Source organism: Oncorhynchus masou, chromosome 29 (genome assembly GCF_036934945.1).
Source record: "Oncorhynchus masou masou isolate Uvic2021 chromosome 29, UVic_Omas_1.1, whole genome shotgun sequence".
NCBI classification, from domain to species: domain Eukaryota; kingdom Metazoa; phylum Chordata; class Actinopteri; order Salmoniformes; family Salmonidae; genus Oncorhynchus; species Oncorhynchus masou.
The window spans coordinates 31,387,693-31,403,304 of NC_088240.1; the positions used below are offsets into that span (position 1 = coordinate 31,387,693).

Consider the following 15,612-nt stretch of genomic DNA (forward strand, 5'->3'; position numbering starts at 1 on the left):
ATACAGTGCATAATGCAACCCAAATGGCATGACTGTGAATTGGGAACGGACCAAATACAGTGCATAATGCAACCCAAATGGCATGACTGTGAATTGGGAACGGACCAAATACAGTGCATAATGCAACCCAAATGGCATGACTGTGAATTGGGAACGGACCAAATCCGGTGCATAATGCAACCCAAATGGCATGACTGTGAATTGGGAACGGACCAAATACAGTGCATAATGCAACCCAAATGGCATGACTGTGAATTGGGAACGGACCAAATCCGGTGCATAATGCAACCCAAATGGCATGACTGTGAATTGGGAACGGACCAAATCCGGTGCATAATGCAACCCAAATGGCATGACTGTGAATTGGGAACGGACCAAATCCGGTGCATAATGCAAACCAAATGGCATGACTGTGAATTGGGAACGGACCAAATCCGGTGCATAATGCAACCCAAATGGCATGACTGTGAATCGGAACAGACCAAATCCGGTGCATAATGCAACCCAAGCGGCATGACTGTGAATCGGAACAGACCAAATCCGGTGCATAATGCAACCCAAATGGCATGACTGTGAATCGGAACAGACCAAATCCGGTGCATAATGCAACCCAAATGGCATGACTGTGAATCGGAACAGACCAAATCCAGTGCATAATGCAACCCAAGCGGCATGACTGTTCCTAGGTCTGTTAATATTGTCGGAACAGGCCAAGGCCTATTAATACGAGCATGGCATTATTAGGTGCTAGACAGTTACCAACTATTGAGTTATTTGAGGTAAGTAGAAGAAAGTCTCCATTGGTACCAAATTATTTCCAAATAAATACCAGGTAAATATCAGTGGAAACATACACTCTTAGAAACCAAATGGCATGACTGTGAATTGGGAACGGACCAAATACAGTGCATAATGCAAACCAAATGGCATGACTGTGAATTGGGAACGGACCAAATCCGGTGCATAATGCAACCCAAATGGCATGACTGTGAATCGGAACAGACCAAATCCGTGTATAATGCAACCCAAATGGCATGACTGTGAATCGGAACAGACCAAATCCAGTGCATAATGCAACCCAAGCGGCATGACTGTTCCTAGGTCTGTTAATATTGTCGGAACAGGCCAAGGCCTATTAATACGAGCATGGCATTATTAGGTGCTAGACAGTTACCAACTATTGAGTTATTTGAGGTAAGTAGAAGAAAGTCTCCATTGGTACCAAATTATTTCCAAATAAATACCAGGTAAATATCAGTGGAAACATACACTCTTAGAAACCAAATGGCATGACTGTGAATTGGGAACGGACCAAATACAGTGCATAATGCAAACCAAATGGCATGACTGTGAATTGGGAACGGACCAAATCCGGTGCATAATGCAACCCAAATGGCATGACTGTGAATCGGAACAGACCAAATCCGGTGTATAATGCAACCCAAATGGCATGACTGTGAATCGGAACAGACCAAATCCAGTGCATAATGCAACCCAAGCGGCATGACTGTTCCTAGGTCTGTTAATATTGTCGGAACAGGCCAAGGCCTATTAATACGAGCATGGCATTATTAGGTGCTAGACAGTTACCAACTATTGAGTTATTTGAGGTAAGTAGAAGAAAGTCTCCATTGGTACCAAATTATTTCCAAATAAATACCAGGTAAATATCAGTGGAAACATACACTCTTAGAAAAAAAGGTCCTATCAAGAACCTAAAATGGTTCTTCAGCTGTCCCCATAGGAAAAGCCTTTGAAGAACTCTTTTTGGTTCCATGTAAAACTATTTTGGTTCTAGGTAGAACCCTTATGGGTTCCATGTAGAACCCTTTCCACAGAAAAACAAGGGTTCTACCTGGACTCAAAAACTGAGCTTTTATGGGGACAGCCAAGCACTTTTGGAAACCTTTTTTCCTTAGAGGGTATTAACCACTATACAAACCGTAACTACAATGTTTTGGATTCCAGTTATACAATTTGTCAATTGATACATTTTATGCAGCAGTTTTGTTGGAGGATAGAAAATATCAACAACCATTTTATAGCATTAGGATAAAAACTAAATTCATCCACATGTATTAACACTGGGCAAGACCAGTTAATATGAATTAAACAATTCAGTAATGTGTTATCTTTTTCTAATAGACAAATTTTTGAATCATTATGCTACTATTCTTTTGTGCTTTTTTAAATATAAAGATTTAAATCGTAATAACCATGAACAAATGTCCGTTGGGTTTGTTGATATCTCTGAAAAGCCTCGATATGAAGAATTCACCTTCATACTGTTATTCAACAGAAACAATAAAGAGATGGGCTTTCCTCACAAATGCACACAGCTGCAAATAATGACCCTTTAAAGGCCACTTTGAATTGAACTGTACAGGGTGGGCCTCTGTGTCATATTGCTCTGTCAGGGGTTTGAACAATGGAGCCACATATTCTTTGGCTGTCGGCTCAAGTATAAAAGCGATAGGGGAACATACAGAAAATTGTACAATCCTGAGACCAATACAGTAACCGCAACCATGTCTATGGGAAAGGTGTGGGGAGCTTTGACAGAATTGGACTTTTAAGCTTTTTCTAATTTGTTTATAACAATCAATCAATTGTACTGTACTGTTAGAACCACAATTTGTTTTTGTAAATTATGGTTTTGTTGTGTGTTTTTAGATCATCTTCTACGAGGACAGGAACTTTCAGGGTCGTTCCTATGAGACCTCCAGCGACTGCCCTGAGCTGACCTCCTACCTGAGCAGGTGCAACTCCTGCAGGGTTGAAAGCGGCTGCTTCATGGTCTATGATCATTCCAACTTCATGGGAAACCAGTACTTTGTGAGAAGGGGAGAGTATGGTGACTACCAGCGTATGGGCATGAACGATTGCATCAGGTCTTGCCGTAACATCCCCATGGTAAATGTAATGAATCTGTTCATTGACTCCCATAGGCCATACAGACAGTTCCAGCAAAAGCAATGTGAATGTATATTTCACACAATTTGGTAAAACACCTTTCCCATATCCGTTTACAGCACAGAGGAAACTTTAGGATGAGGATGTACGAGAAGGAGAACTTTGGAGGTCAGATGCACGAGCTGAGCGATGACTGTGAGTCCATGACCGATCGTTTCCGCATGAACGACATGCAGTCCTGCAATGTGATGGACGGCCACTGGCTGATGTACGAGCAGCCCAACTACAGAGGCAGGCAGATGTACATGAGGCCTGGAGAGTACAGGAACATGAGAGAGTTGAGCATGCACATGGGCTCCAACCCCATGAGGGTCAACAGCATGAGGCGTATCATGGATTCTTGTTATTAAACGCACCAATGTCTAAAATTTGAGTATAAATAAAATCACTTACCTTTTAAATTGAAGTCTCTTTCATTTTCATTTGAGTCCTTGGTTTGAGGTAAAGGTGCAATCAGAACATAATTCTGCATTTTCATATGGTTCGTTTTCCCAGTGCAACGGGAGCAGTACACCAGGACATGTCCTCCCCAGGTGATGAGGTTGTTACGATGCATACCATTTCAAAACTTGATGTGGAGTTAATGGAATTAAAATCTGTTAAAACCACTGATCATTACATAAGGTTAATGTTGAATGAAATGTTAGTAAGTACTGTCTATTCTAGTAGTAAGTCAACCATTTGTAGAAAATACTTTGTATCAGCATCAGTATACAGCTCATGCTTCAGCTGCATCAGCTCTTATTATACATACTGTAAAGGAAAAACAGGAATTGTGGATATTTGTTGGGCATTCCTCTTTGGAATAAACAGCTTATTGATGTGGCAACTTACTGTAATACACCTCCAAGGCTGTACAATGTATGCTCCACAAATACTGCCATCCACAAGTCACAGCAAACCCAGGAGAGGGCAGCATCTCCACAGTATAATAGCAGTGTTCTGGATTATGTGTACAGATGAAGGCTCAAGAAAAGTGATTCAGTCAAATAACTGTATCTCAATCCTGTACAGTGGGAGGTTTATTAGTTTAACCATTATTAGTTTAACCATTATTAGTTTAACCATTATTAGTTTAACCATTAGATACATCCAAAGACTCGCAGGCCCACATTATGATTTTGATAATTATGATTTCGATAATATTTTGTATTTACATTTTATACTAATATATTATTTTATATTATAAATGTATATCATGTTTATTTATAAAAATACAATGTATATATCATAATGTATATCTATATATTCAAGATGTAGATGTGTATACATTTCTATTAATTAAACGGTGTTGATGAATACTAAATAACACTAAATATACTCATTAGATTTAATGAATAACAAACAGATTCTTTATATATACTATGTCATGAAGCATTTTAATATTGTTCATTAGGACGCTCATATAGCAACCTGTACAGAAATATGTTTCCTAAAAATACCAATAAACTTGGTTATCTTGCTAGAATAAGGCTGTCAACTGTCAGAAGATTTTACATTAACAAATAACCTGGGGTATTTGGCCTAGGATCTGCAGCTGCAGTCGTCACTATGTTTCCTTACCTTGAAAACAAAAGCCTCAATTGGTTTGTTTATGTAGTTATATACATTAATGTTTGATTAACAAAAAGAATGGAACTGCAATCTCTCAAATTGTACTGTATGTTTAACCTTAAAGTAGGTTCATACCAAGTTGTGATTGTCTATCAACTAACAGAGTTGCTACAGAGAGGAAGAGCAAGGTGTTGTGGAAGCAGTTTGCTATTTGAATACATTACTGGTGAGCATGTTGGTACACAGTACCTTTTAATAGTTTGGCCTGTTCCAATTCACAGTCCTGCCATTCAGGTAGCATTAGGCACAACTGGGAAGAAGCCATTCATTACAGTCAAAATGAGACCCACTGTAAATATTGAAGGTCACTCTCCTGTTGGCCACTGGGTGGTATATTGTAAAACTCAATACAGTCAATCACATGACCTGAGTTGTTGTCCACACCAGCAGCCACTCACTTGGCTGTGGGTCAACTGAGACCACAGGTGGCACGAGCACAAGTTTGGCTGGAAGTATTCCAAAACCTGACCACTGAAACAGTACTGAAACCACCAGGCAAGGGGAGTCAAATCCCACATTTTCTTACTATCCATACTTTTATTATAGTTTGCTGTGTGTTTGAAATGTTCATGAATTATATTTATAAGTAGGGTAGCGATGCAGAAAGTAGTATATGTCAAACAATAATGGTAATATTTGTGCGCATCCGATCATATTTAATATTCACCACAGTGAAGGTGATTCATAACAATCAATGAATGTATATGTATGAGAGCTTACTTTTAAAGATCAAATAAATGCATAATAAATACATTTTGAATTTTAGTATTCTGTCATCAGTTTTGGGTGGAATATTCTGTCATCTGTTCTTTCAGATTTTGGTTTTCCACTAATAAACATGTGTAGAGTACATGATAAGTTAATTAGCACCATTGAAGCCTTTGTGTACGTAACAAAAAGGCAATTCACCCTGCTGACAAAGAAAAACAACTATCTTTTGTAATTTGGCAGCCATGCTGTATTTTCAAAAAGGCTGACATCTAAAGTCAATTGATTAACATAACAATGTCTCTATTCCTATGGGATATAAAAGGACCATGGCTCGCTTAGTCAGTGTTGCAGTGTGATCACATTTACCTAACACAATGGGAAAGGTAAGGCATGTTGTTTCGCTGCACATCTTTTGTCCTGTCACACCTTCTTGCTCATTGTTTGTCTGACAGAACAAAGAACAATGAACACCTGGCTGCGAGATAGACACTCAGTTGTTTGATCCTTTGCATGGCACAAAACTCAATGTTCATTCCATTGTATGCATGTTGACTTCCATTCGTATTTTTAGATAATCTTCTACGAGGACAAGAACTTCCAGGGTCGCTCCTATGAGTGCAACACCGACTGTGCCGACCTGCACACCCATTTCAGCCACTGTAACTCCATCCAAGTGGAGAGTGGTAGCTGGATGGTCTATGAGCGGCCAAACTACATGGGCTACCAGTACTTCCTGAGAAGAGGCGAGTATCCCGACTACCAGCGCTGGATGGGCTTTAATGATTGCGTGAAATCCTGCCGGATGATCCCTCAAGTGAGCCTATATTCCTCTTTCCTGGTATACAAGTTAACCTATCATTGATGTAGGTAGTAATACACATGGCAAATAAACATGAAACTTAATAGTAAAGTGGCTGAATGAACATACCCATCTTCTCCTCCTTGTTCTCAGAATCAGGGAGCTCACAAGATGAGAATCTACGAGCGCTCTGACTTTGGCGGTCAGATGCTGGAGTTTGCCGATGACTGCCCCTCCCTCTACGATCGATTCCATTACAATGATATCAACTCTTGCAATGTTATGGAGGGGTATTGGCTTTTCTATGAGCATCCCAACTACAGAGGCAGGCAGTATCTCCTGAGGCCTGGCGAGTACAGGAGATACAGTGACTGGGGAGCCATCAATTCCAAGATTGGCTCCATCAGACGTGTTGTTGCTCACCCAAACTGAGAGGCAATACATTGTCAACATGAAACTGAGCCTAACATTGAAATGAATAAAAGTTAGGTCCACCCGCCATCTTATTGTCTTCTCTAGTGTTCACTCAATAAGTATAAAAACATACTGTACTCTTTACACCTTGCAAAGTTTCAGCAAATGTGTTGAATTGAGCCATCTAATAGTTATGTTTCATACTGTAGAGAGAAAACAACTGGTCAAAGTCATCATCCAATTATTTTTTTAATGTTTTTCAAGCCATTATCTGAAGACGGAAGAATGCTTACTTCACACACCAAAAATGCCTTACTACTAAAGTAAAACCATAAAATCACAACACTCACCAGCATCTCACAATACCTCACTGTGAGTGACAGAGAGAATACCTACTCATTCAATGAAAATCAAGCACAATTCTGCACAGTGAGGTAAAGCAATTAACTAAACTGAATTACTGTAGTTTCTGTATACTGTATAAAAAATGTAGATACCACACTTTATACCTTGCTCTACATAATACTATCTCTTTTTTTTAGAATGTTGCTCTTCAAATCTGGTTCTTCATCATCATGAACCACACATAAAACTAGAAGTGAATAGTACCGTCGGTCACACACACATAAAACTAGGAGTGTTCTGAGCAAATTTCCCTTATTTGTCTTCAACCTCCCTCTATGCCCTTTTTGAAATTAAACATAAATACAACTTAATCTCACATTTGTTGTTTTTTTGCCAATCAGCAGCCTAACACTTTTTATTATCCTAAACAGACTTGAAAACGTGTTTGGCATTTGAGGATATGTTCTCAACTGGTTTACTGTATAGTTTACTAATCAAACGGATATGTATTTGTGCAGATAGATAACAAATCAAAGTTGAATTTGGTGTTCTTCAAGGTTCAGTGCTTGGACCCCTGCTATTTTCTTTGGCTGAAATAATAACAGAACCTCAGGCCATTCTCATATGGAATATCAATCCCGGGTTCATAACTGCAGGCTCCAGATTACGATTATTTCCATTGCAATTTCAAACAGTCCACTAGGGGAAACATGTGCACATATTACGATCTAGTAGGTTCTTTGCTTGCTAGGGTGTTGTGGATGGAGTTAGAAGAAGAGCTTAAACTGTGAGCTACGTCTTCAAGGATCACAGGTTAAGTCCCATTGCTAGGCACTCATTTTTAGCCCAGTTATTTTCTGTTTTAACCCTATCCCAAACCTTACCTTAACCATTCCTAATTAATACCTTCAATTAACCATAGAGTTGAGTTTCTGTTTCACTTTTGCAGAGTCTGACTGACAGCTTACATACATCAAAATATTCTGTATTTAAAATGGGCCCACGGTGCTTTAGTAATTGAGTTGCATAATGTTAATTTGACCTCAAAGCATGATTTACAAAAAAGTTTGAGTTTAGCACATGGACCTGTGGTTTCCAAAATTGATTCGGACATTTATGTACGCTATCCCTTGGTAACATATTCCATAAATATGGTATGCTATTTGTTTGATATGAAGACCATCTACATCCACAGTTGTGGGCCTCCTGTTGAGACATTATAACGTCATCTTCCCATCTGATGTGTGAAATAAGCACTCTGGGAAATATGCAAATTATGTCATCCTCATGGGAATATTTTCCTAACTTTAGAATTGTATGGATCAGCCCAGAGTCTAGTGGTAGAGCTGCCGACTCAGGACGACAATACCCACTGGCAACGGGGTTACGAACACCATCTTGGTCATTCCCCTCTCTCTTACTCACTGTATATGTATCCTCCTCTACATTCCCTTTCCATAACATGAGGCTTTAACATATTCAAAATGTATTTATATATATTTAAATATAGAATTATATGGAATGTAGTTAATTAAATAATTTTCCAGTTGTTCCAATAAAATGTATATTAAGGTAAAGGGATTTATGTTCATGTTAATTATTAGTTTATAGATCAGATAAATAGCTAAACAGTTATAACCAAATGTTTGAAATGATGTGATTGTTATCTTGGTGCTTGCAAAATAGTGAGTTTATATATAATTGTAATGTTATACTACTGAAATGAATACTAGTGCAGCCATGTAAGCTCAGGCAACCAGTTAAATGACAAACACATAATTTCAACCCTTCTATTATAACTATTTCTTACTGATTTGAAAAACGATCTATGAACTACAGTCAATAACTAATAAACTTTACAAAAGCATTCAGGTATGACCTGAATCTTGGAGGCAGCTTGCACAATTTAAAAGGTTTGCTTGAAGATGTTGTACCATGTGTACCCTATTAGATACTTATACTGTACATGTACATGTCCATGCCCATGTAATCATTGTGGGAATATTTACAAAGCTTCAGTGATATTTTAAATATTGTGTGCAATTTATTTTGCCTTAAGATGAATACTGGTATGAAAATCAGAAAGACAATTAAGTTATGAAAGATCTTCAATTATTTTATTACCATGAACAATTAAAGACATTTAATTGCACATATCATTGATACGCTTCATGCTCATGAACCTCATGGATCCCTGGCTCATGCCTCCCATTCCCATGCTCATCTCCCTGAAGTTCCTGTACTCTCCAGGCCTCATGTACATCATCCTTCCTCTGAAGTGGGGCTGCTCGTACATCAGCCAGTGGCCGTCCATCACGTTGCAGGACTGGCAGTCGGACATGCGGAAACGCTCCTGGATAGAGTCACAGTCGTCCATCATCTCGTGCATCTGACCTCCGAAGTTCTCCCTCTCGTAGATCCTCATCTTGAAGGATCCTCTGTGCTGAAATGCAATAAAAAGAACAACATTATTTTAGGACACTTATGTACTTTGAATGTTGTATATCTTCAAATAGGAAATTACACTATAATGTATCATCTATGAGATAAGGTGTCTTACCATGGGGATCATTCTGCAGGACCTGATGTTGTCGAACATCATGCCCATGCTCATCATACGCTGCATGTCAGGGTACTCTCCCCTCCTCATGAAGAACTGCTGGCCCATGAAGTTGTTGCGCTCATACACCATGAAGCAGCCGCTCTCAACCCTGCAGGACTGGCAGCGGGACATGTAGGGGGACATGTCAGGGCAGTCGCTCATGCACTCATAGTTGCGGCCCTGGAAGTTTCTCTCCTCGTAGAAGATAATCTATAGGAAAAGAGAGACATACTGTATAACAATTCCTGAAAAGGCAAAAAATCATCAAGCCTATAGGCTAATTGCATTTTTAGACTCTGGGTAATGTTGAATTACTGAATTCCCATAAGAACTGATTCTTATAACAGATAACTAAATAATGTTACTGTACTATTATATTTACAGAATATAGGATGTACATTTCACTTTTGTAAAACTGTAGCCTACATGTAGCTACTGTGAGTCGGATCAGATTACCTTGCCCATGTTGGTGGTTGGTGGTTGACAGTGGATCAGCTTGTGCTTCTACCATCATTGTGCAGTCATTTTATACAAAAACCAGGGGGCCATGATGTGTTGTTATTCAAATTGTCCAAAGCTGATGATTGAGCAGTATGACACTTTCGCTGATCAGGGCCTATGAAGTGTAACAATGGTTTTCATCCATACATTTCTGGCAGTGATGACCTGTGTTGTCTGTTTCATTATAAGCATCACTTTTGTGTACGCTTATCAGTAGGAATGTTCTTTGCATACAGTATGGTCCAGTAATCGAGGATGTACAGTCTGTTGTACATCTCTGTTGAACACACAGAGACCAATATTACAGTTATAGTGAAAGAAGAAGTGTGTTTATGATGTCCTTAATCTAGTAGAGCATACATACTGGTCATGTTTGAACAGCACTTTTATTATGATTTTATGTACTTGAAATAATAATATTTTAATATACAACTATAGAATCTTATTCAAAGCTGTTCTCTCCCTTAGTAAAGGAAAAGGTTGTTTAACCTGTCTGTAAATTGCATTTGTCATTCATCATTTGAGTTTATCCACTGGATAGTGTACAGATAAATAAATTGAAGAATGTTAGTTTAACTAAATTATCATTGATTTATAATGACAACAGTTACACCTTCCAGTCACAAGTGCATGTATTTCCTTCAGTCCAAAAATGGAATTGGGTCTGAAAGGGGCTGGCGTTTATGTGAGGCTTGCATGTGAATATATGATTGTTCTGTTAAATGTGGAGTTTTCACTAACCAGGTTTCCATCCAGCCTTTTTATGCCAGTAAAGTACATGTTGGATAAAAACTGTCACGACAGGCCTGATAAACTTTCCAAATGTTGACAAAACATAATAAGCTAGACCAGGTGGGATATTTTTGTGTTGGTAAAATTAATGATGCAAGAAATTAGCGGTGGAAACGCCTTCATGTGGAAATATTAATATAATAACCATCGTATTGAAGTAAACTTGGTGTCACGCAGTGATATGTTGTGTGGTCCTCCTGCTATGATTCAGGAAAGCTTGCAGTTTATTAGGCTACAGATGAAATAAGTGATGACGAACTTCACAGGGTGGTGAAAGTGCACAGTGATGAGCTAGATACTTCTTTCCAATGAATATCAAGGTTCTTATTCCGGTGCCATTTGACAAATACAAATGATCTCGCTCTCATCATGTAGGCTATACCCTCACTGTATCTGCCAGCTGTTGGCTAAAGTGCACATGCCAAGACTACAGTGGACACATTCGCTATACAACACAACATTTCTTCTGACAAAATCATCAGTAGAGTTGAAAATGCAATGGAAACCAGTGGATACTGCTGAGGTGAGGACGGATCATAAAAATGGCTGGAACGGAGTGAATGGAATAGCATCAAACACATGGAAACCATGTTGATACCATTTCACTTATACCGCACCTACCATTACCATGAGCCTGTCCTCCCCAATTAAGGTGTCACCAACCTTCTGTGATGGAATCCCATTTAACTCATATTTTTATTCAGCTCATAGGAATTTAACCACAAAATAAATGTTTATGTGCACTACGTCATCATGCACAGACTTACAACAGTCAATTTGATGAAAACATGTGTACATAATGTTGCTACTACCATCTCTCATGACCAAAAAGAGCTTCTGGACATCAGAACAGCGATTACTCACCTCGAACTGGTCGAAGATGTTTTCTTTAATGAGTCCGATGTGAAGGATGTACTGCATTGTCAAGACAAGGCCTAAATCCCCCATAATCAGCATGAAGAAAAGATGGAGGAAAAGGGGAGGGCAGGGTGACTTGCCAGATGAGTAGATAAACCACCACTTCCCAACGTGCAATCACGTGCAATCATTTGAAAATAAACTGGACGATCTACAATTAAGACTTTCTTACCAACGGGACATTAAAAGCTGTAATATCTTATGTTTCACTTGAGACATGGCTGAACGAAGACATGGATAATATAGAGCTGGCTGGCATCTCTGTGCATCGGCAGGACAGAGCAACAACGTCTGGTAAGACGAGGGGCCGGAGTGTGTGTCTATTTGTCAATAACTGCTTGAGCGCGATGTCTAATATTTAAGAAGTCTCGAGGTATTGCTCGCCTGAGGTAGAATACCTCACGATAAGCTGTAGACCACACAATCTACGGAGAGAGTTCTCATCTATTTTATTCGTAGTCGTCTATTTACCACCACAAACCAATGCTTGCACAAAGAAAATACTCAATGAGTTGTATAAGGCCATAAGCAAACAAGAAAATGCTCATCCAGAAGCGGCCTTTAATGCAGGGAAACTTAAATCCATTTTACCTAATTTCTACCAGCATGTCACATCTGCAACCAGAGGAAAAACCTCTAGACCAATTTTACTCCACACACAGAGATGCATACAAAGCTCTCCCTCACCCTCCATTTGGCAAATCAGACCATAATTATATCCTCCTGATTCCTGCTTACAAGAAAAAACTAAAGCATTTGGTACCAGTGACTCGCTCAATACGGAAGTGGTCAGATCACACAGATGCTCCGCTACAGGACTGTTTTGCTAGCACCGACTGGAATATGTTGTCCCCACAGTGACCGTACGCACATTTTCCAACCAGAAGCCATGGATTACAGGCAACATCCGCACCGAGCTAAAGACTAGAGCTGCCGCTTTCAAGGAGCGGGACACTTATCCTGACGCTTATAAGAAATCCTGCTATGCCCTCAGACAAACCATCAAACAGGCAAAGCGTCAATACAGAACTAAGATTGAATGCTACTATACCGGCTCTGACGCTCGTCGGATGTGGCAGGGCTTGAAAAATATTACAAACTACAAAGGGAAACCTAGACGCAAGCTGCCATGTGACGCGAGCCTACCAGACGAGCAAAATGCCTTTTATGCTCACTTAAAGGCAAGCAACACTGAAGCATGCATGAGAGCACCAGCTGTTCCGGACGACTGTGTGATTCTGCTCTCCTTAGCTGATGTGAGCAATATCTTTAAACAGGTCAACATTCACAAAACTGCAGGGCCAGACAGATTACCAGGTCGTGTACTCAAAGCATGTCCGGAAAAACTGGCAAATGTCTTCACTGATATTTTCAACCTCTCCCTGACTGAGTCTGTTATACCTAAATGTTTCAAACAGATACCATAGTCCTTGTGCCCAAGAAAGCGAAGGTAACCTGCTTAAATGATTACCACCCTGTTGCACTCACTGCGCTAGCCATGAAATGCTTTGAAAGGCTGGTCATGGCTCACATCAACACAATCATGCCGGAAACCCTAGACCCATTCCAATTTGCATACCGCCCCAACAGATCCACAGAGGACGCAATCTCAATTGTACTCCACACCTTGCAAATATTGAGTTACACACCACCCTCACAGGGATGCTGGCCCATGTTGACTCCAATGCTTCCCACAGTTGTGTCAAGTTGGTTGGATGTTCTTTGGGTGGTGGACCATTCTTGATTCAAATAAATGTGAAACTGTTGAACCTGAAAAACCAAGCAGAGTTGCAGTTCTTACCAGAAACCGATGCGCCTGGCACCTACTACCATACACCTAAATATTTTGTCTTGCCAATTTACCCTGTGAATGGTACACACACAATCCATGTCTCAATCCATGTCTACACTGATTGAAGTGGATTTAACAAGTGACATCAATAAGGGATCATAGCTTTTACCTGGATCCACCTGATTAGTCTATGTCATGGAAAGAGCAGGTGTTCTTGAAGTTTTGTATAGTCCGTGTATATACTATTCACACACTTTGTTTGTTTTGCAAATTTGAAATATTGTCCTGAATTCCTAATCCACCCCACTCACATGTTTACTACCGAAACAGTGGGAAAAAGTCGCAATAAAGGGAGAACTGGTGCACAGGATGATCATTTCGATTTTCAAAACCTTTAAATTGAATATAGAGAAATATCATCTATATTGTTCTCTGTAAAATGTTCAGTGTTGACTGTATGAATCTGAAACTTGTTGATTGATTGAATTACTTATGCATCTTATCAATTATGTTGTTAGATGTTTAAATTATCACTTTACCTATCTTTATTTGGCAAAATAGCATGTGTTTCTGTGTTGTGTCAGTCATAGAGATAAATGAAGGACTCTAGATAGATAGTCTTAGTATAGACATTACCATAGAGGGCTTCCACTATTTAAAAGTAATCAACTGGGTGAGAATTCCTATGGGTTGGGAGTGATTAAATATTTACATTTTAGAAATTTAGCAGACACTCTTATCCAGAGCAATTTACAGAAGCAGTTAGGGTAAAGTGCCTTGCTCAAGGGCACATCGACAGATTTTTCACCTAAGCAGCTTGGAGATTTGAACCAGCGACGTTTCAGTTTCTGGCCAAACTCTCTTAACCGCTAGGCTACCAGCCAATGACCAAAGAGTGTCTTCTTCAAATTGGGTTGCCTATTGTTTGTCAACCAAAGAAAATGGTCATATCTAAGATTTATACCCGGACATTGGTCCCTATGAGCAAGACCCAGTGAGTTGAGACCATGACAATTTAAAGACTGAATTTATGTAGTCGTGAGTGTTCTAGATCAAGAGTCCATGGGCCCTGTCTTAAATTGTAAGAAACTCAAGTAGAATAAACTCAGGTACAGTACAGTATTGTATAGTAGGGGTATTGTATGTAATGTCCTTAAAACTTGTCAAAATGAGGCTCAGTAGTGTATGTGGCCTTCATGTGCCTGTATGACCTCCCTACAACGCCTGGGCTTGCTCCTGATGAGGTGGCGGATGGTCACCCGAGGGATCTCCTCCCAGACCTGGACTAAAGCATCCGCCAACTCCTGGACAGTCTGTGGTGCAACGTGGCGTTGGTGGATGGAGCGAGACACGATGTCCCAGATGTGCTCAATTGGATTCAGGTCTGGGGAACGGGCGGGCCAGTCCATAGCATCAATGCCTTCCTCTTGCAGGAACTGCTGACACACTCCAGCCACATGAGGTCTAGCATTGTCTTGCATTAGGAAGAACCCAGGGCCAACCGCACCAGCATATGGTCTCACAAGGGGTCTGAGGATCTCATCTCAGTGCCTAATGGCAGTCAGACTACATCTGGCGAGCACATGGAGGGCTGTGCGGCCCCCCAAAGAAATGCCACCCCACACCATGACTGATCACCTCCAAACCGGTCATGCTGGAGGATGTTGCAGGCAGCAGAACGTTCTCCACAGCGTCTCCAGACTCTGTCATGTCTGTCACATGTGCTCAGTGTGAACCTGCTTTCATCTGTGAAGAGCACAGGGCACCAGTGGCGAATTTGCCAATCTTGGTGTTCTCTGGCAAATGCCAAATGTCCTACACGGTGTTGGGCTGTAAGCACAACCCCCACCCTCATACCACCCTCATGGAGTCTGTTTCTGACCGTTTGAGCAGACACATGCACATTTGTGGCCTGCTGGAGGTCATTTTGCAGGGCTCTGGCAGTGCTCCTCCTGCTCCTCCTTGCATAAAGGCGGAGGTAGCGGTCCTGCTGCTGGGTTGTTGCCATCCTACGGCCTCCTCCACGTCTCCTGATGTACTGGCCTGTCTCCTGGTAGCGCCTCCATGCTCTGGACACTACGCTGACAGACACAGCAAACCTTCTTGCCACAGCTCGCATTGATGTGCCATCCTGGATGAGCTGCACTACCT

At 40.5% G+C, this 15,612-nt stretch overlaps 3 protein-coding genes across 3 annotated transcripts; 2 read left to right on the forward strand and 1 right to left on the reverse strand.

Annotated features, from left to right (window-relative positions):
- Positions 1-2,528: 2,528 nt before the first annotated feature.
- On the forward strand, positions 2,529-3,323 carry LOC135519332 (gamma-crystallin M3-like). Its single transcript, XM_064944510.1, has 3 exons — positions 2,529-2,543; positions 2,674-2,913; positions 3,033-3,323. The coding sequence occupies exons 1-3, from the start codon at positions 2,529-2,531 to the stop codon at positions 3,321-3,323; spliced, it is 546 nt and encodes a 181-aa protein (XP_064800582.1).
- Positions 3,324-5,672: 2,349 nt separating this feature from the next.
- Positions 5,673-6,529, forward strand: crygmxl1 (crystallin, gamma MX, like 1). Its single transcript, XM_064947093.1, has 3 exons — positions 5,673-5,681; positions 5,870-6,112; positions 6,251-6,529. The coding sequence occupies exons 1-3, from the start codon at positions 5,673-5,675 to the stop codon at positions 6,527-6,529; spliced, it is 531 nt and encodes a 176-aa protein (XP_064803165.1).
- Positions 6,530-8,999: 2,470 nt separating this feature from the next.
- Positions 9,000-9,923, reverse strand: LOC135521150 (gamma-crystallin M1-like). The gene is made up of 3 exons (XM_064947082.1): positions 9,915-9,923; positions 9,417-9,668; positions 9,000-9,299 (listed from the first exon to the last, which is right to left on the reverse strand). Exons 1-3 carry the CDS (start codon positions 9,921-9,923, stop codon positions 9,000-9,002), a joined length of 561 nt encoding a protein of 186 aa, XP_064803154.1.
- Positions 9,924-15,612: the final 5,689 nt, after the last annotated feature.

Coding starts and splice junctions, on each gene's coding strand:
- LOC135521150 (XM_064947082.1), bottom strand. Junction 9,300..9,416: donor CCTGCAGAATGATCCCCATG/GTAAGACACCTT, acceptor ATTGCATTTCAG/CACAGAGGATCCTTCAAGAT.
- LOC135519332 (XM_064944510.1), top strand. Junction 2,914..3,032: donor CTTGCCGTAACATCCCCATG/GTAAATGTAATG, acceptor ATCCGTTTACAG/CACAGAGGAAACTTTAGGAT.
- crygmxl1 (XM_064947093.1), top strand. Junction 6,113..6,250: donor CCTGCCGGATGATCCCTCAA/GTGAGCCTATAT, acceptor CCTTGTTCTCAG/AATCAGGGAGCTCACAAGAT.